The sequence below is a fragment of the Aphelocoma coerulescens genome, chromosome 2 (assembly GCF_041296385.1).
Source record: "Aphelocoma coerulescens isolate FSJ_1873_10779 chromosome 2, UR_Acoe_1.0, whole genome shotgun sequence".
Lineage (NCBI taxonomy): Eukaryota > Metazoa > Chordata > Aves > Passeriformes > Corvidae > Aphelocoma > Aphelocoma coerulescens.
This window is the reverse complement of record NC_091015.1, coordinates 144,429,003-144,448,822: the sequence shown is the minus strand read 5'-3', so window position 1 is coordinate 144,448,822 and position 19,820 is coordinate 144,429,003. Positions and strand designations below refer to the sequence as shown.

Genomic DNA, 19,820 nt, shown 5'->3' with positions numbered 1-19,820 from the left:
AGGCAGGCTCAGGTTGGTCTGGCAGGCTGCATGAAGTGAACAAAAGCCAGACCAAGACAAGAAGTTGAAGGAGTGGGATAGGAGGAAATTAAGAAGACTGTTCCAAAGGCTTTTAAATTATGGTGCCCATGTTGTTGCAATACTATTGGAAAACTAAATTAATTGCTCCTTTCCTTAGCCCCCTCCTGCTGTGGCTGTATTTCTTTTAGCTAGGGGCCTGAGCCACTAAAGATGAATCCAATTTCCATGCTATCCAGATGCTTGTAATCACAGATTTACAGTAAACTGAGCTTTTGAAAAACAAGGCTGTTCATTAGGTGGCTCTTGGCTTTCAAAATCTTCAAGACAACAGAAGTAGTGGGAGGTAACAAATCTACCCTAGAGAAGGCTAATTTCCACAAAATTCTGATCACCTATTTTCTTTAAAGCAGTAGACTTTAAAGAGTTTCTGTTCAGGAACTCAAAAGCTGAGGTACCTTGACTCTACAGTCAGTCTGCAATCACTACTGGAAAAAAACAGATAACTATCTTCATCAGATTTTAGTTTACAGTTACATTATTGGAAAGCCAAAGGTTTTCTAGGCACTGTAAAACCACATTAAAAAAGCAGAGCCCATTTCCTGTAGAAACCAGGGGTTCTGTAATTTCACAATCAATCTGTAACATAAATTTCAAGGATGCAGCTAGATGGAAACAATTTTTTTTAGTACACCACAGTAAAAATCATCTACATTTTGATCATCAGAACTTCACTGGGCACAGGTTGTCAGAATCTCATTGGTAGCACTCCAAGAAAATACTGCTTGTTATTTTTGAGATCTATCACCTTTTCTTGAGTTGTTCTCTAGCCACTAAACACCCCATGAGTGCAATGACAGCTATGTATGCTAGCAAGTTCCCTATACAGCACAAAGAACTATCCTAAAAGAAACTGACATTTTAAAGCATGAGAAGTTCCTTTTGTTTGCCCTTCTCCCCTTAAACACCTAATGTGTCTGTTTAAAGAATGAGGGTTGTTTTCTGTTTCTTCTTACTCTTCTGAGTTGTGTTTCTTCTTAGTTTAGTCATGTAATTCGTTGCAGACTTCAGGACAGTAACCTCTGTAGAAATTGCTAGTGGCCCACAGAGCTAGCATAAATAAAAAAGTTACAAGTCCACATAACCTTAATTTTATGGTTATAAGCTATATTTACTGCTATATCATAAGTTTGAAAAGACTGCTAAGTGTTCAGTGTGGGAATGCAGGGAATTTCTCTCAAGTTAGTTTTATGGAGAAATGTGTTGTTAAACTGTAGGGAAGGTTACAGTCCTTTCAACTCCTCCAGAGCTGAATGCCTATTAGGCATTTTTAGGGTATGCATAAAATACCCCAACCACCCCCTTAATATCATTCATTGAAATTCAAATTCAGGACCTTTGCTCTGTTCAAGTCCCTTTGGTTTTAACACTGTAAACTAACCTGAGTGAGAACGTTATCAAGAATCAAGGTGGTAGAATTTGCTCTTTAACTCTTGCCCACCTGCACTTGTTAACTTGGAAGCATTTCTCACTGTAGTACACAGACATGGTGCAGGTCAGTGAGTCTACAGTAAAGCTGAGACTTTATCAACACAAGAGATGGGACTGCTCTGAGTACTTCTATCCTGATTTTATCTAATGAGTCTGGGCAGGCTACAAACCCCTGAGTGACTCCGTTTCTCCACCTGTAAAACTATAATGACTACTTTCAATTACACTGAATCCTCTTGTGATCTGCCAAAGAACAAATGCTAAACAAGAGAACCTACTGTTGCTACACACACTTCTCAGCCTCTCCTGCCCTCAATCCCTCACTCTCCTCTACCAAGGTATGTACCCACTCACTTTGTTGGGTGACCACACATTAAGATGGACTGAACACTGCCCGCAGACAAAGATTTAACAGAAGGCCTGTATTTTATGGAGACACCTGATCATGTACATTAAATCCATGTACACTGCCTCCAGAAGGTGGATTGGCACAACTGTTACGAGACAGAACCAGCCAGAATGTGGGGACAGGGTCAGAAGACCTGTCTGCATGATAGGTACAGCCCTGTCTGTCCCCTGAATGTGTTCCTGATGGGTAATGTGTAGGGGGCTGCAGGGCTCAGGGAAGATGGCAGGGAAGAGAGAAGCCTGCATTGAAGGCTATGCACTGCTCAGGGTACCCTGTAGCGTCTTGTTTTGATTCACAGAATGCCCCAGTCTTTTGGAAAATCTCCTTTTTTATCTCCACTATTTTATGTTATGCTTCTTATCCACATCTACTGCAAATGTTAAAGGTTCTCTCTTCTTCTTGTTGCTCACATCATTATCATTATCATCATTATCATTATCATTTTAATTCTGCATTTATTTTTTATAGCAAACAGTTCATTATTTTTTACAGAATGTCAAGAGGATCTGAGCCTGAAACAAGTCTTTGCAATTCAGTCTACAGTTTCATCTAAAACATGAAAATAAATTGTGTGGTAGAGAAACTGAAGAACAAATGCTCTCTGGCATTTGCTTTCTTTTTCAGGCGTTAGGGATTTTTAGAGCACAGGGGAAAATTCCTTTTATCTTCCAGCTACAGTTTGCTAGCAGCATCTTTTGGTTTTAAACGACTGATGATCCACTCTTCCAGTGGAAGTCATGAAAATAAATTTTAGACCAGCCAAACAGCCCCTTGAAGTTCAGTTTACTTTCTGCCATATTTCTGAAAAACAATAATGTCATTCTGCAATGCCCTCTGCTGGGAGATGCAGCTTGGAGCTGGAAGGAGAGCTACCAGTTCCCGTCCTGCAGCAAGGAACGGATATTTGCAATGAGATGGACTGGATTTTCATCTTCTGTATGAAATCCTGACCCTGCTAAAATCACTGAGGTCCTAGCTTTTAATTTTCACTTTGCCCTTAAACATTCTCCCTTTTGAAAACTGCACTGGAAAAAAAAACCCCGTTTATTTCAAGTCCAAATGAAAACCTCATTTCTCACAGACATGAAGCTCTCTTTTTAGCATTCGAGCTTCTAGAGAGAGGCTTTATGAAGAAGCTTTCATCTGTAAAAGATTTTGTTCTTCTTGCCATTCTTTTAAGTCTTTTAACTGTAAAAGCCTGTACAAAATCACACAGGCAAATAGTACTCATGTTACACAAGTGTGATTCTGCCTAACATATATTTTCACTGACCAGGATTCTTGTACTGAGAAAAGGAAGCAATGCAGTGAAACAAAGAGCACTGCTATGCAGTGAAACAAATGAGTGTATCTGGAACCTCATGTGTGACAACACCAGCCCTGTCAGCTACCACATCTGTCCCTGAGATGCAGTATCTGGGTCCTCAGGAAGAAAAATCTGAATCAGCCCCACTGAGGAGCAGGATATTAGTGTGGAGTTCACACAAACAGCATCTTCACCCCCACATGCACACTCATGCCATGCCCCTGTGGCTTGCAGGATAGTTTTTTCTAGCTCACAACTCCTCTGGAGAATCATCCCTGAAAAATATTTTCCAGCCTTGGCAAGGGTGATGGAACAGTTTGGTGTTCCATCTTTGGTCTCTGCTTTGGTTTCAGCTCCCTCATCTAGGCTGGTTTTACATGGTGTTTGTCTCTCACCACAGCTGTGCAACGGGTAGCAAGCAGGAAGGACTTTTTCCACAGTAGTCCCCAGTCCTCTCTGCTTGATGCTTTCTCCTCCCTACTCATGTTCTCACAGCCTAGGTCCTTCCTGGCAGGCCAATTATCTTATATTTACTACTACTTATTATTTCTGTCTATTAAATGGAAACATTTTTACCTTGTGATATGTTCTCTGCACTGACCTGCTTTATCACCACGTGCCTCCCTCTGCTCCACTTTACAGGGACTGACACCCTTGGTGCCAGAGAATGCAGGTGCAGTAAAGCTGCACAGTGCCTGGCAACACCATTTTTATTCGAAGTTACACATAATTATCATTGATTTGGAAGTGTGACCTCCTTGTTACACAGCCTCACAAGCTGACAGTTTTTTTCCAGAAACGACTTTCCAATGTTTGTTATGCCCCCACGGAGATCAAAATGTCATGGTTATAAGAAGCCTTGAGGATTATGCCATGTTCATTAAAAGGCCCCCAGACAAGTATTTTTTTGTTTTGTATACAGTCCTGAAAAATCTGCTTCCCTTAGTAAGCACCACAATGTCACACTTATTTGAAAATGAGCATGTATGTTTACAAATATCCAAAAGTATGTGTACCCCTCACAGCAAGGGCTAAGGACTTGTCATTCTGGACACTTACATGTTCTTCTCAGGAACAGTTTCCCTTGCAAGAGAACTGTGTAGCCCCAGGCAAGAGTTGGTGGGTGCTCACATACTCTAACCTTGAAATTATTAATTCAGAGGAAGGTTGGAAGTAACTGGAAGTTGTTCCAGTCCTCATGCCCCTCATGGGTAAGGCAGCTGTGCCAGCAAACTGAAGTGAAAATCCACCCTCTGAGCTGGCACCTTTGATGGAAAGATTGACAGTGAAGCCCAAGACTGGGGTAGCCTCCAGCTTAAACTGTCCTTTGATCCGAGGCTGTCTCTCAACATCACAAACCAGTGTTATATGAGGAATCTTGCACACACAGTTAGTTTTGCTGCCAAGAGGTCTTTCAAGAAGTTGTCTCCCAATCTGGTATCTTTAGTAGAATAATTTCATGCACATGAATGCTTGCTAGTGGTTTAAATTATATCCAAAAATTTAGATTCAGCCCTGAATTTTCTCATGTTAATGCACTGTACTACTAATAGGAAATAAGTGGTGTCACTTAAAATGATGTTTTACTGGATTGTGACAAGGAACAAGATTAGAGTAATATCCTGTGACTGGGAGCAAGGAGTTGAACTTTTCTACATATGCTGGAGGCAGCAGAACACCTTGGGGAGAGGCAGTCACTGCATTACCTCCACCCCAACTTCTGGGGCAAGAGATTGGAAGGCAGACAGGCCTGCAACATGCTATCACTATATCAAAAAGAAGAGGGCCTCCCTGCAATCATTTCCCTCTTGTCTGACAATGGGTAGCATTCGGAAATGACTGGTATTACCTGGCTCTGCTGACCTCTATCACTACCCGATCCCTGGAGACTTCATTGTTCAGAGAAGAAGCCTGAGAAGAGTTCTGGGCAACCGCAATTTAGGCTCACTTTGGTTCCCAGAGAAAACAGAAGAGAGAAATTAACATCCTGTCCTAGGAAGTTTTTTTTGTCTTCATCACTGTTGTGGCAAAATCCAGTTTTATCAGCACCGCTGAGAAAGCTTTCAGTAGCTTGAGGTCTAGAGAACATTATGGCTTCCACCCAGGACACCCTTTCAGCTTTCTGTCCTCTCTTCCTAAGAGATAGTATATATAAAAACAAAAACAAAAACAAAAACAAAAACAAAAAAAAAAAAAAAAAAAAAAAAAAAAAAAAAAAACATCATCATCAAAGTGGTCACTCTGTACTTTTCCAGCCCTCTGCAACCAGTAACCTTTCCATTTGCACCAATATAAGCCCCAAGCAGTCAGTGGGAGACATGATTTGAACAAGCCACTTCACTGATTTCCTAAGAGAGGACAAAATTTAGGGCATGACCTCAACTCCTTTCTCCTGGCCACAGCTTAGCTGAAGGCCCAGTATGTCAGATTCACCTCAGTGTGATGCCAGAGACTAGTCTGGAATCAATTCGACCCAGTAAGTCTCTGTCTCTTTGATTGCATCAAGCCTTTCAGAAGTTTTGAACAACAAGGAACCAAACAGCAGGCAGCAATCTGCACAAAGCCAATCTTTTCAGTTTAACAATTTTTAAAGGTCTGTTCCTTTTTTTCTTTTTCGTGTTTTTTTTTGGTTTTTTTTTTCATTTTCTTTTTTGGTTTCAAATGCTTTCCAACTGAGCAAATGCTGCAGCGAGTTCATGGGAGAAGGCCTCGAGGCACCCCTGGCTTTGGCACCGTTATCCCATAGACACTCCATACATTTTTGGCACCTTGCAACAGACACACTGACAGCCACAGGATTGATGGAAAGGGAAAGAAGCTGTTTTACAGTCAAAAGAGAATGTACTCAGATTTCTAAGGCCATTTGAAAGAATGCCAGAATGATACTGTATTTTGGCATTCTTAAGCTCCTTTAAGATGATGCAGCAAGTGGTCTTTTCCACATGTGATGATGTATTTCAAGACAAGAGTTTCTTCAAGATTTTCCAAGCCTGTGGGCTCCTGATCCTTTTTCAAATTACAGAGATGATAGCATACTGGGGAGAATTGTGATTAGTTTAAACTCTCCACAGCTGCAAGAGATGAATGTAAAAATTCCACCCAAAAATCCACTTCTTCTGGATTGAATTTACCTACATGACACAGAGTCCTGGCCAAGGGACCACTTAAAAGAGCTGGAGCAGCATCAACACTATTTAGTTTCTTCCATCACATCAACCCAGCAAAGGCTCACAACTCTTCTACCCAACACATCTCCTCCAGCAGCACTGCCATGGATTGGGCTGGGGTATTAACAGAGACCTGAGATATGTGGGGAGGAAAATGGAATGATGAAATAAAAGCTTAAGTATGAGGGAATTCAGAGAGGGCTTGCAACTCATTAATTGAAATACCCAGAGAATTGTAAAATGCCTTGTTACCAGGAGGCTTTGCTTGGAGCTCTTACGTACTGCAGACCCCACTTCATCACAGGCTGACAAAGTTTGAGCCATCTTGGCAACGGGAGGGTACAAGCACTGTGCTTTCTGTGTCAGCTGACCTAAGGAAATGGCAATGCTCTGTTTAGCTTAACAAGACCTCTCTCTTTAAACTGCTTCCTTGCATTTCTAAATAAATATAATAATATACAGCATTCACTGACACTACGAGCGGTGCGCCCACGTCGGGACACCTGACCCCCCGCGTGTCTCTGACGAGAGGGGAGATGGAGCTGGCATTGGAAAGCTGGTGACTGACACCTCCGACGCTTGTCTGGATTTATTAACAGGGCGATAGGCGAGAGCCACCTTTATGGGACTTTCCTCAAAAATGCCTGCCCCGACTTCCCGGGCGCTATGGGGGATGTCAGCTGGGGAGTGTTCCTGGTTTTAAGGGGACTGAGGCCGCTCTATCCACGACTGTTCCTAATCTACGAAAAAAAAAAAAACCAAAAAAAAAACCACCACAGGCTTCTCCCGCGGGACTTAGCAAAGCCTAACCGTTTGGTTTTGCTATAAACAGACCAATATACAGCGCAGTGAACTGTATGACATGCAGTAAGCCTACTCTCTTCTATTTTAAACCTTTCACTGCGCCCCGTGAGGAGACGTACCTAAGTGCCAAACCCTGATCCTTCTCTGCAACCACTGATGGGAAGGTGGGAAGGGTTTTGCTAGCATGCGTAGTCGTGGCCGAGTGGTTAAGGCGATGGACTAGAAATCCATTGGGGTCTCCCCGCGCAGGTTCGAATCCTGCCGACTACGGCCGCAGTGTGGTGGCGTTGTGTTTTCCTTTTCTCCCCCGCCCGGCGCTCTCTGCCGAATCCCGGCAGAAGCGCGGCGAGGCCGCGGCCGAGCCCCGCAGGACCCCGCACCCCGGCCGGGCGCGCTGGCCCCGCCCCTGCCGCGCCGCGGGGCCGCCTTGGCAACGGCTGGGCGGCAAGATGGCGGATGAGCTGGAGCGGCTGCTGGACGAGGTGGAGAGGCGGCTGTGCCACCGGCGCGGCGGCGGCGAGGAGCAGCCCGCGGCGGCTGAGGAGGGCAGGTTAGCGGTCCCGCCGCGGTCCCGGCGCCCTCACAACGCTCCCCGCCGAGCGAGGGGCCGCCTGGGGGGCGCGCAGCCCGTCCCCGCCTGGCCCGTGCGGCCACACGTCTCAGGAGCCCAAAATACGCGGATTCGGGAGCCGGAACCGGGCTGACGGTCGGCGAGTGTCACCTGCAGCCCTTGTTGTTTAAAGATCCAAATCGTGTGCCAGCGAGTTTAGTTACTTCAGACAGTCTTTGTCTCCTGCGTGTACCGCAGCCTCGGATTAAATATGGCGTTAAAAGCTGCACTAATTTGCCTCTGAGTTAGGGTTGTGGGATTACTTTGCTCTGTAACTGACCTCATGATAGCTCTCTGTATATAACTGACCTCAAATATCTATAAATCCTGCGATTTAGAGGAGGAAGAACTTTAGCAATAGCATTATCAAAGCTTTTATTCTCTTGATACTTCAGTCATTTCATACAAATCACAGAATATTCTCAGTTGGAAGGGACCCACAAGGATCATCAAGTCCAACTCTGTGCCCTGCCCAGGACACCCCAAGAGTCTCTCCATGTGCTTCAAAGCATTGTCCAAACGCTTCTTGAGCTCTGTCAGGCTTGGTGCTGTGACCATTTCCCTGGGGAGCCTGTTCCCCCTGTGCCCAACCACCCTCTGTGTGAAAAACCTTTTCGTGATATCCAACCTAAACCTCCCCTGACACAGCTTCATGCTGTTCGTTCGGGTCTGTTTTTTCTGTTCATGCTTTATTAACCATATCTGCTACAGTAAGCACCTAACTTACACACTACACTTTGAAGTATCTGCCTCAAATTCCACAATTTTCAAATTGTGGAAGTGATAAGTGATAAGAATACCAGCAAGTTTGGTCCTAACAGGGTCATTGCTGACAGTACTGCCAAGTGTTCAGTTTCTGACATCTGTGCCTGCCTTCAGGCTTCTGTCCCAGACATCGGGTTTCCATCCTGGCCCTCACTGGTGTCTTTGCTTGCCCTCAGGTTTCCAGCCTGGCCCTGACAGGCATCTTTGCCTGCCCTTGGGTTTCCATCCTGACCATCAGGTTTACATCCCAGCCCTCACAGACATCTCAGACTCCCTTTGGAAGGTCTGTGGACCAGAGAGGCTTGGCCAGATGTCTCCACAGGTGGGCTGCTGAACACTTACCCAACACACAGTTCAGAGTCCAAGGAAAGGATCTTGAAGAATCCAATGACTAATGCAAGACCAGCAAGACAACTACCTTTGGCCACATTACTGGAATTCCACATTGTTTGCATAATGGTTAGATGAGCACTTAATTTTAGTCGATCTAATTACAATCTTGAAAAAAAAAATCACAGTTTTCTTCTTTCTCAGGAATAGATTTGTTCTTGATTGGTTAATGCAGCAGTACTACAGGCCTCTCTTTCTTTGACAAAGAGCTAGCAAACAGAAGACTTGAGTGTTACTTGAGTGAAAGCAAAGTGCAGGTGATCTTTCTAAATGCATCCAGTTCAGCAGGAATTCTCTTCAGAACCCCTGCAGTTGTATAGCTTGAGTAGAGACCTTCCTCTGACCTTTTTGTGCTCCTGCTGCTGAAGCTAAATGTGAAAAATCAGGGTTGTCCAATTAATTGCCCAGTAAGTGTAGCATGGGTTATACTGTCACAGTTTTATTCAGGGTTGGAAGTGGTTGGAAATAAAAGAAGCAAGCAAAAATAAGACCTATGATGCGACAACTCAAGGTTATCCTGCAAGGTGTTATCCTGCAGTTTACATCTGTTCAGTCATTATTTGAATGGTGTACCTGAGATACTACAAAAATATTAGAGGAAAAAGGCTGTAACTGTTTATATTTTTTAATTCACAGTTCTTAGAATTGCTGTAGTCTTGCTACAAAGATGAAGGCTGGTTTATTTATTTTTCAGATCAGCTAAAGTGTTAATGAGTGCTGGCAGCAGCAAAGAAGATCTAGACGACATTATTGATGAAATCTGTAATGACAGCAGCTTTACCAAAACACCTCTGGTGAGTAGGGGTTTGGAGAAATTCAGAACAAGTCAGGTTCAACAATGGAAGTAAAAGCATCATAAGCTAAAACTTCTAAAGCAAAACAAGCTGTAGAATAAACTTGGAAAATAAAGCAGAAAGGAAAATGCAGTAATCCTGTAGTGAGGAACAGGAGAAATACAAAGAGATGTTCTTACCTACACAGTAACAGGCAATTAAACAAAATGCTAGTTCAAAATAGAGCATAGTGTCAATGCTCAGAATCACAGAATGGTCACAGTTGGAAAAGGGACCTCTCGAGATGATCTGGTCCAACCACCTGCTTAAGCAGGACTGCCTAGAGCCAGTTACCCAGGACTATGTCCAAACGGCTTTCAATTATCCCTGGGGATGTAGACTGCAGCCTCTCTAAGTAGCCTGTTGCAGTGTTTGACCACCCTCACAAGTCATAAAGATTTTTCATATGTTTAAGTGGAAATTGTTGTACTTCAGTTTGCACCCATTGCCTCTCCTGTCAGTGATTCCCACTGAGAAGATTCTGGCTATGTCTTCTTTATTCTTCCCTGACATACCTTCGTAAGGTTCTCCTGACCATTGTTTTCTCTGGGCTAAACCATTCCAACTGTCTTAGCTTATACCTGGATGTCAGATGGTCTAAATCCTTAATGACCTTCATGGTCCTTTCCTGGGCCCACTCCATTATGTTCATGCCTCTTTTGTACTGGACATAGTGCTCCAAACATGCCTGTAAGGTTGTATCTGGACTACTGTGTCCCATTCTGGTCTCTCAAATACAAGAGAGAGGTGGAGCTACTGGAGAGCCTCCAGCAAAGGCCCATGGAGATGGTTAAGAGACTGGAATGCCTGTCATATGAGGAGCAGCTGAGAGAGCTGGGACTGTTCAGTCTGGAGAAGAGAAGGCTCCAGGGGGATCTTATCAATGTGTGTAAATAGCTATAGTTGTAGTAAAGAAGGGGCCAGACTCTCCTCCGTAGTGCCCAGTGACAGGGCAAGAGACAGTGGGCATACACTGAAATACACAAAATTCTATCTGTACACAAGAAAACACTTTTCTAAACTGCAAGGGTAGTCAAACACAGGGACAGTCTTCACAGAGAGGTTGTGGAGTCTCATTCTGTGGAGGTTTTCAAAACGCAGCCGGACACAGTCCCTGGCAAGCTGCTGAAACTGACCCTGCTTTGATCTGGGGAAGGTCCCTTCCAGCTGAAATGATTCTGTGATTCTGTCTCATCAGTGCTGAGTAGAGAGGAGGGGTCACCTCCCTGGACATGATGGCAACATCTCTCCTAATGTAGCCCTGTTGGCCCTCTGTGCTGCAAGGGCACACTACTGGCTCATGGTCAACTTGTTATCGACCAAATTTCCCACAGCCTTCTCTGCAAAGCCGCTTTCCGGCTGGTCAGCCCACATGGTGTTCTGTGCATAAGGATTATTCCTCCCCTGGGGCAGGAGTTTGCATTTCACCTTAGCTGAACTTGAAGAGATTGCTTTCAGCCCATTTCTGTAAGTCATTTGAGGTCCCTCTTAATGGCAGTGCACTCATCTGACACAGCAACCACTGCTCCCCGTTTTGTATCCTCTGCAAATGACTCCTCATTTCACAGCAGGAGATGGAGATGAAGCCACAAATTTACATTCTCAAGACAGTTACAATGATAGAAGGCATTGAAAATAGATATTCATTTGGGTATCAGCAGTAGTAAATGGTGTTACTTATACTTCATAACCTCCTGCAGATTCTGTTATTTTCATGAGTGACATGGTTTTTGTTTTGTTTGTCTTTCATTTTTTACAGTGGCTAAATCTGAACCAACAAAAATACTTGTATACATCTGAGGGAAAGAGAATTATGTCAGTAAATTTGTATAATTTTATCATTTTATATCCCTAGAACTTCCCACTTAGGATCTAGAGTTCTAATATTCTAGAATTCGAATAAACTCTTCTGTGTGCAGCAAATAAGAAACTTTTCAAAGACTATCTTTTTGAATAAGTTCTTGATGGGTTTTAATGAAACAAAAGCTAAAAAGCATCGAGGGAGAGATTCCAAATTATAACTGGTTTTAAAAGCAGAATTATTAAAAGGAGGGCATGAAATACTAAGTCTTGATTGTAAAGTCTAAGCGATCATGTGGTGTGGAATTCCTTCAGCCAGAGCTGGAAATTCAGTATGGGAAGAGAAGCCTTGTTCCTCACTTACCTGTTACTTCAGAGCCTCATAAACTTGAACAAGAAATATCCTAGAGTCTTAGTCCCCTTCTTCTGTGACTCAGATTTTCTGGCTCCTGGTTATTAAGTAAAACAGAATATTGTGACTTTGCTGTAATGCTGCATTTTATTCTTGGATTGTTTTTAAACAGAAATTGAAGTCTAATTCTGCAAGTCTCACACCTGAAAGAAATAAAGTTGTTGTACAGGGACATAGGAAACGGTAAGTGAAAAATGTTCGGGCCTGTTGGACATTGCTTGATTATAACTTCTTATCAGTCTAATAATAGTGCTGCTGTTTAATCTGTGTTGACATTTCTTAAGAAAGACGCTGAGAAGAGAAACAGTCTTTGTAAAGAACAACAAAGATAAACAGGTAATTTCAAAGAATTGTTAATGTGTTTTCATTTGATCAAAATAATTTATTATAAATTTATTAATTATTTAAGCTATTGAACAACATCTTCCTTTGCCTTATGGACATATACATTTATCAAATGCTGCAATATATAGACCCTTGTATATTTGTCATAGAGAGTGATTTTCATAAGAGTTTTTCTTTGAACACTTTGGTAATGGAAATTTTAAAATTCTGTAGTTTACAAGCATTTGGATGTTTTGCCTATATTTAATAAATATTTTTGTATAAATACCATGCAGTTAAAGTAGGAGAAATGTTGTACTGCTTTCTCCAACCTGTTTTGCTATAATTTAATATTTTTTAATGAATCTATATAGATGCTGTCCAGTCTACCTGGGTGGAAGCCTTTCACCATCTGGGATAGGAACAAATATTTCAAAAAGGTAGGAAACCTGAAAAAATATGTGCTACTTGCTTTATCATTATTTTTATTCACAGCTGTGTTTCTGTGGTGGTACAAAATTCTGCATTTGAGCAGGGCAGAACAGCCTTATAGTCATCTAAAGAAGTGGCTCCCTGTAACTGCAGTTGAAATCAACTGGTCCCTTCCAGTCCTCTGTTGTTGACCACTTGACCTTTTGTTTGTTTGAGGTGCTGAAAGATGCTTGCAAATGAGACATGAAACCAAAAATCAGTAACAAGTAGTTAAGGAAATTGCTGCTGCATTGTTATTTTTCCCTGCGTCTCTTCATTTTTCTATGTGTTGCCAAGTATGTGACTTAAATCAGTGGGCTGGTTCATCCCAGAACCTGAACTGAAAATGGTCAGAGTGCTTTGCAATTGCAGGTGAATTTAGCAGAAGAGGTACTTTGAAGATTTATCCACAACATTCTATAGAACATTACTGCATTTCCATGTGCATTTTTTGTAGTAAGTAATAATGTATCAACACATATTTGGATGCTACCCATGTCCTGTACCAGTGAGGAAGACTAAAGGGAATATATCAAGTGAATATCAGTTTATTTCATGTGTTCAGTGAGGATAGGAACCTGTAAAAATAATACATGAACATATAATTAAATCACATACCATAATTCTGAACATGCCAGAGATGTAAAAGCATTAAGATTAGGTGACGTTGCTTCTAGTATTTCTGAGTGAGTGCTGTACTGCACACCAGGTATGATCCATGTATATTGTATCAGTCAGCTTCTCTGATTGATTTTCTTCTTTGTCCAGAACGTGTGATCAGCTGCGTTGTACTGCTTGTGACTTCCGTGTGTCACTTTTCAATGACTACATCTGGGATCAGTCCTGTGATTATCTTTTTTTCAGGTGTGTCTGGGGTGGGTTTGGTATTAGTGTTGTGTTTCTGTGCTTTGGGGCTTGATATGAACAGGAAAGATGAAAAGCCCTTAGCACTGCTGTGTCACCTAAAAAGAAGCATGCATGCTACCTGTTTGGGATCAGGTGGGAAACTCTGCGGGGCGGGGAAGCAACATCTCCCAAAATTTGTTTCCATCCATTTCTGTCTCTTTTCCCATGACTCTCCCTCTGCTTTAAAAAGAATTCAAGTTTCATGGATCAAAAGGCCAGCTTGTTGCTGAAATAAGCAGGTAATCCATGTGATGGGTTGGCCTCTGCCAGCCAGTGCAGGGTGTCTGCAATGTCAACAACATGCAGACTGTTCAGCATGTGCTTTGCACCTCACTTTCAGTCATACAGACTGTGATGGTTTCAAGTCAGATGTTCTTTTTTCCTCTATCAAGTATTCTGTCATGTTCAGTGAAAGTCAAATAGCTTTATTTCTTAACAGATTTCTTTCTTGAAAGAAAGGCTTGGTTAAATGGAGAGGTGGGATTTTTGTTTTCTGCTTATATTGTGATGTCTTTAATTCTTTAAATAGTTTCTGAAGACTTAAAATTAAGGAGTTCTTATTCCCAGTTTTTCTAAAGTTAATTCCAAAACTTAGTGAAATGTAGTTTAGTAGGCATGTTCCTAATACAGACATCAAATTTGGATTTCTCTTATTTTAGTACAGTCTCTGTGTGTGCCCGTTAACTGATGGAAGAGGTGGATGTGTTCAGAGATAGTGCTTGGACAGTGAGGAGTGTGACAGCCAGAGCAGAACAGTAATGGAGACATCAGCTCCTTTTCCGTTATTTTTCCTGTATTACATCTTTGGTTATTCCTGTATTTTTCTTCCAGTCTCAAAATTTTATCTCTTTCTGAATACCATTATTTTTCCTATTATTTAAAGCAGCTTTAAAAATACCATGCTGCACTAGTCTCCTAAGATTAGTTTGGTAGTGGGAAAGGTGGATAAAAAAAATAAAAGTGGGATTCTTTTGTTTACCCAAAGTCAAAATTATTTTGCTTCTCAGATCTTGAAAGTAATAAATGAAACCGAAAAAAACCCCCACCCACATGAGCGGCATTAGTATCAGATATTTGTAAAATTGATTAAAATCCGTAATCTTTAGCAAGATACTTAGCTGTTTATTTTGACAAACCTGAATTTTAGAAAGCAAACTTCAAGATTAAACATTTTCCTTCCATCAATAGGTGCCTGATCTCTTTTTCTAAAAGTTCTTCCTTTGATACTTGTTTTGGGTTTTCTTTATTTAGCTGGGCTTGTTAATGTTGTTTTTTTGCAATTCAGTATCCAGTAATTGATGGCCGGCAAGAGGTCATGAGAGCAAAGTTAGCTAAAATGCTACATTTTCACTTGTTTTTTTTTGAAGCAACTTGTTTTTGTCATAGCCATGCTGATTTTTCATTTCTTGTGGTTAATAGCTGCACAGGAATTATTTCTGGTTTGATGTACAGTCTTATGGCCATTTCATTTCAGTCCCTTTAACAATCATCCTGAGTAGCAGTTCCTAATGAAAAGTTTAACTCTGTGATTGTACCCATTATGTATAGCAATTTTTACAGTAAGTTTGATAAGATAAATACATTTTTGGATCATTTTTTAACACAAGAATTAACTCTGCCTGGTTTTCTTCCCAACTGTTTCTCTGGAGGCTGACTGGAAGTCTCTAAACCCAACAGATAACGTTGTTTACAAAAACATCAATCTGCAGTCGATCTGGGAGCACAGCACTGAGACTGCTCTCGGGAAAGGATTGCGTTCAAAACAGAATTCAAATATATCCCTAAATTCATCCATGACAGTGGCACTCAGAATTGACCTTAAGATGTCTTCTGATTTGAAATGGCCTCATGAATATTTTTTCTTTTTTTTTTAAAAAAAAAAGCATGATCCTAAGCTGAATTCACTTCTTTGGCAGGAATAACATGCCTGAGCTCAGTAAACTAAGAGCAAAGATGATAAAGAAGAAAGGAGCACGTGCGTATGCTTGTCAGTGCAGCTGGAGATCCATTGATGAATTAACTGACCTCCAAACAGAGCAGCAGCTTCGGTGGGTTTGTGGTAAACATGGAGAATGAAGTCTTCTTGTGTGGAAATGAGTCTTAAAATAAATTTGTTTCCTACCCAGTTTTCCGAGAACAGATGGGAAAATTGCAATATTTAGATCTAGAAGTAGATTGTAACACCCAGATTTCAACCTGAAAACTCTTTTTTTAATTTAATTTAACTGTCTGGCAAGCTGTGTGGGGATTTGAATTATTAGGAGAAACAACCAACTTGGAGGCTTTCTGGAAGCTAAATGAGGTGAAAGCTCATACTCAGTAGTGTTAAAGTAAAGAAGAGGAAGTAACAGACTTGGGCGTGGGTAAAGCACCTTGAGACGGTTCCTCACATCTAGCAGAGAGCCTTATTTCCTGTGTCTGCAGAATCTTGGACTCAAACTGGTGGATTGGGAAACAACCGTGACACACAAGTGTATGAATTCCTGCACAGAAGTGAATCCTGCTTTTCTGCTTTGCTCATAGCTGTTAATGAGAGCAAGTGGTTGTTTATCTTTAAAAAATTACTGTGGAATCAGCTCTCATCTTAAAGGTTTCAGGACACCCCAAAACTTTACTTCCTTTTACCCACCAGTAGCCAAAAACTGCAGGTGCTGAAAATTTTCTTCCAGTTCCTACTGCTTTCTTCAGAGCACTTGCTGCTGACTAAGGACTTCTACCACAATGAGTTTCTTGAACTTCTCTTCAGCCCTCACTGCACAAGAGATGAGCAAGTTATTGTGCAATTATTAAATATGCAATTTTAAAGAGATTCTGCAGGGTATGTTACTCTTTTATTGATATTTTCAAGGGAAAAAGGCTCAGGCTTTTAAGAGTGAGAAAATATATATCCCCAATGATGTTCAAATTAAGATTTTTTTTCAGTTTCACTTAGCTTTCACTTCAGCTTCTCTCTAAAATATTGTGTATTCAGAAAGTGTAACTGTCCTGTTTCAACACACTCCCTTCCCTCAGTAACACTGTTACTTGAATTGTCTTGCTTACAGTCAATGTTGCTATAGTTTATGAGCTTTTTCTTTTCTTTATGTATAAATAACACAGAAGATAGATTTGAGTTTTATGCAGGGGGAGAGGGAGTAAAGAATAACCAGTCCTGTCATTTAGTACACTGAAAAGTGTCTCAAAATGGGACATCTGTCAGTATTTTTGCTGGGCAGCATGTGTGTCTGTACAGATAAATTCAGAATTACTTACTTTGGGCAATTCTAGCTGTACAGAGCCATTTCTCTGAAGTTTTGCTCATGGTTCTAACCTATACATTTATTCTGTTTCTGAGCTTTTCCAAAACAATTGCATGGTCTTTCTTGTAGAGGTGATTCCTGTATCTGTCGCCCTCTGAAAGAGCAAATCTCAGTAGTGACCAGAGGCATCACATACTCTGCACCCTGCTTACCTTGTTCTTCCATGAGTGCTTGTTTTAGAACCTGCAGAGGCCCAGCAGTGTGCCTGGAAAGCCTGGCAGTGCTTCTTCAGTGCTCCAGACTTCACCTTCCAGTGCCCCATGCAGCCTTGCTGTAGAGTCAGAGGTGAGTTGGCTTTGGAGAGGTACTGCTTGGCATGATGGTACAGACATACTTAGGGTCATGTATTGTTTTCAGTGAATTTAGTATTTCAGGCTGAAGTTTCAACTGCTGGAGTCCAAAACTGCAGGTTCAGGACCAGAGACCAATTGGCTAATGCTCAGTCAGCTCCTGGAAGAGCTCTGCTTGCCTTTCTGTCCTTTGTGAAGATGTAGCCCTGGTCTGGGCTGTACACAGTGAGTGTTCCCGGGTTTTCTTCAGATGGGCCCAAGAGACTTTCATGCCTAGAGAGTGTTTAAGAGAAGAGTGCCTAAGAGAAGGACCCAGCAGAAGGCAACAAGCTCTGGGGAAGAAGAAATCTGCTTTCCATTCTTAAAGAATGCATTTCAAAAACGCTGAGTTGCCTTGGCTCGTCTGTTCCAAGGCTATTTGGAACTCGTGACCAAGTAGTTCCACAGGGTGTCTTTTGGCTAGAGTTGTACTGGAACTTGTGCCACAGCATAGAAACAAGCTGGGCTTGCAACTTGTGAGCAGGAAATGGGGAAAATCCTAATTCCCATCTCAGTTCATGAGACCAAGTCTTATGCGACTTGGAAAAGGAGCGTGTCTCCTGTACGCTGAACATTCTCCTGAAATAATCAGGTTTATTCAAGTGTAGTTAACTTGCTTCTGGCCTTGGTTAGAGTGGTCGGATATGACAGCTTTTTGTCCAAGAGAAGTTGCAGACAGGTACAGAAATAGTGCTTCTTGTACGGGTTTTCAGAATTTAGCATATTTCTAGATTTGAGAATAATTGCTATGTCATTAGATACAATTATTTTGTTGGAAGGAGAAGCAGTATTAAGATTTGATTTCCTTTCTTTTGCTTTCTTCAGTTACATGTTACAAACCACTCCAAAGTCCTTGGATGAAAAGAATGTAAAGAAAGGTAAAACTAGAGCTTTAATGTTCATTTGATGAAGGTACTGTCAGATTGTACAAGGTTTTCAAGACGTAGTCCAGACCCTAAGTGATATTTCTGTGCCAGTTATCTGAGATAGCAGGGATTATGTAGAGAATTCTGTTTAAGAATATGTAAAGAATTCTGTTTAAGAATGCAATTCAGCTGTTGTCAAATGGAAGTACTGGAGAACAGTGTTGCTAAGTATAAATGTGACCTTTGTTTTCCTCCAATTTTTTGCTTTGGAATAATTATACCATTTCCATTTGTGAAATGGGCAGGGTGAAAATTTGAGACTTTTATTTTGCTTACTGATAGACTTGGAAATTTTCTAGCCTGTCCCATTAGTCTGCAGCAGGTCCCTCAAAAAAAATAAAAGCAATGAAGGATGGCAAAATGAGATTCCATCAAATTTTAATGTGCTGCTCTAACTTTCACTTGTTTTACCTGCAAACTGTGGAGGGTGAATATAGCTCAGAAGAGTCATTATTAAGAATCTTGACCCGCCATTAAATTTAACTTACAGAAGCATAATAACATTACTTATTGCAAACTCTACAATATCAAATAAAGACTTTTTTTTCCCCAAACACCTATTTTAGTTTTGTACTGAAGATATTCTGCAAATGCTGCCACTTGCTGAAAGACTGCCACTTCTCTTGTTTCCTGACATGTGAGTCTTTGGGTCATGTAACCAGCACACATGGTAGTCACACAATACAAGAAGTGCTATGTTGGGAGCTGCATACGCAAATTTTTCTTCCTGCCAGGCTCTTTTTTCAGAAGAGCTGACGTTCAGTCTGTGGTGTGACACCCGATAACCACAGACAGGTGGCAGGTGGAGTAAAGGAACCTCAGGTGCTGCTCATTTGTGAGGGCCACATCTGATGCCTAGGGTTTGGCATGTGTGCTTTGAGAAAGTTTTTCAAATGTCAGCACTTAATAAAATGAAAAGTTGGAACAAATCTGAATTGTGTGTTGTGTGAATTCTATTGTATTATTCCTATCCAAGAGAATCCAGAAGGGTTATGACATGTCCTTCATACAAAAGCATTGTCCAGCTCATAAGAAGCAATAAGTACTGTTGTGTGTGTTTTCTCACATCAGTGGGGATGCAGAAATAGAGGAGAATTAAATAAGCTTTAACATCCTTTACCAGCTAACATGACGAGAGCACATGAAATTATAGAGAGCTCATAAAGGTGGATGCATTTGCCACATTTCTTGGATGTTTAGCGAGGATAAAAGGTGGAGGCAGGGTGTGCAGGGTGGCATATAACAACTTGCAGAGTGGGGTGCTGGTAGCCTGGTGTATCAGTCACGCATTTGCTGTGGTCCACGTGCCCTGGGTCTTGCTGTAGAAAACCATTCCTAGTACCAGGGAGGAGTTGCTCTGTATATGAGAGTTGGAACTTGTTTCTCAACCATCAAGAAATGCTGTGTGGCTTACATTAGAGTAGCAAACATAAATACTTCCTGTACCTCATTCTGAATTTGGATTCCAGGCATTGGTGCTATTCAGGCAATAATTATTTCCCTAACTTAATTGCCAGTGTGGACACGGTGAAGGTACTCAGAAACCACGTGCTGCCTCAG

At 41.6% G+C, this 19,820-nt stretch overlaps 1 protein-coding gene and 1 non-coding gene across 5 annotated transcripts; both read left to right on the top strand.

The window, feature by feature from the left end:
* Window positions 1-7,383: 7,383 nt before the first annotated feature.
* TRNAS-AGA (transfer RNA serine (anticodon AGA)) lies at window positions 7,384-7,465 on the top strand. Its single transcript has one exon. It is a non-coding gene; the product is annotated as a tRNA-Ser (tRNA).
* A 173-nt stretch (window positions 7,466-7,638) lies between these two features.
* Window positions 7,639-19,195, top strand: CFAP418 (cilia and flagella associated protein 418). 4 transcript variants are annotated; one of them, XR_011148448.1, is made up of 8 exons: window positions 7,639-7,745; window positions 9,655-9,754; window positions 12,118-12,188; window positions 12,704-12,769; window positions 13,569-13,664; window positions 15,623-15,754; window positions 17,075-18,212; window positions 18,827-19,195. XR_011148448.1 is itself a non-coding variant. In XM_069005182.1 (8 exons), exons 1-7 carry the CDS (start codon window positions 7,645-7,647, stop codon window positions 17,280-17,282), a joined length of 774 nt encoding a protein of 257 aa, XP_068861283.1. In that variant the 5' UTR covers window positions 7,639-7,644; the 3' UTR covers window positions 17,283-17,290; window positions 17,363-19,195. The 4 variants fall into 4 exon arrangements, 3 of the variants coding, with proteins under 3 accessions (XP_068861283.1, XP_068861282.1, XP_068861285.1); XM_069005182.1 differs by having other exon boundaries at window positions 17,075-17,290; window positions 17,363-19,195; XM_069005181.1 differs by having other exon boundaries at window positions 17,075-19,195.
* The last annotated feature ends 625 nt before the right edge of the window (window positions 19,196-19,820 follow it).

Excerpts from the sequence above, each read along its gene's own strand:
- CFAP418 (XM_069005182.1), top strand. The coding sequence starts at position 7,645 with ATGGCGGATGAGCTGGAGCGGCTGCTGGACGAGGTGGAGAGGCGGCTG. Across the intron at positions 7,746-9,654 it reads GCGGCGGCTGAGGAGGGCAG|ATCAGCTAAAGTGTTAATGA; the intron begins GTTAGCGGTCCC and ends TTTATTTTTCAG. Across the intron at positions 12,770-13,568 it reads GGAACAAATATTTCAAAAAG|AACGTGTGATCAGCTGCGTT; the intron begins GTAGGAAACCTG and ends TTCTTTGTCCAG.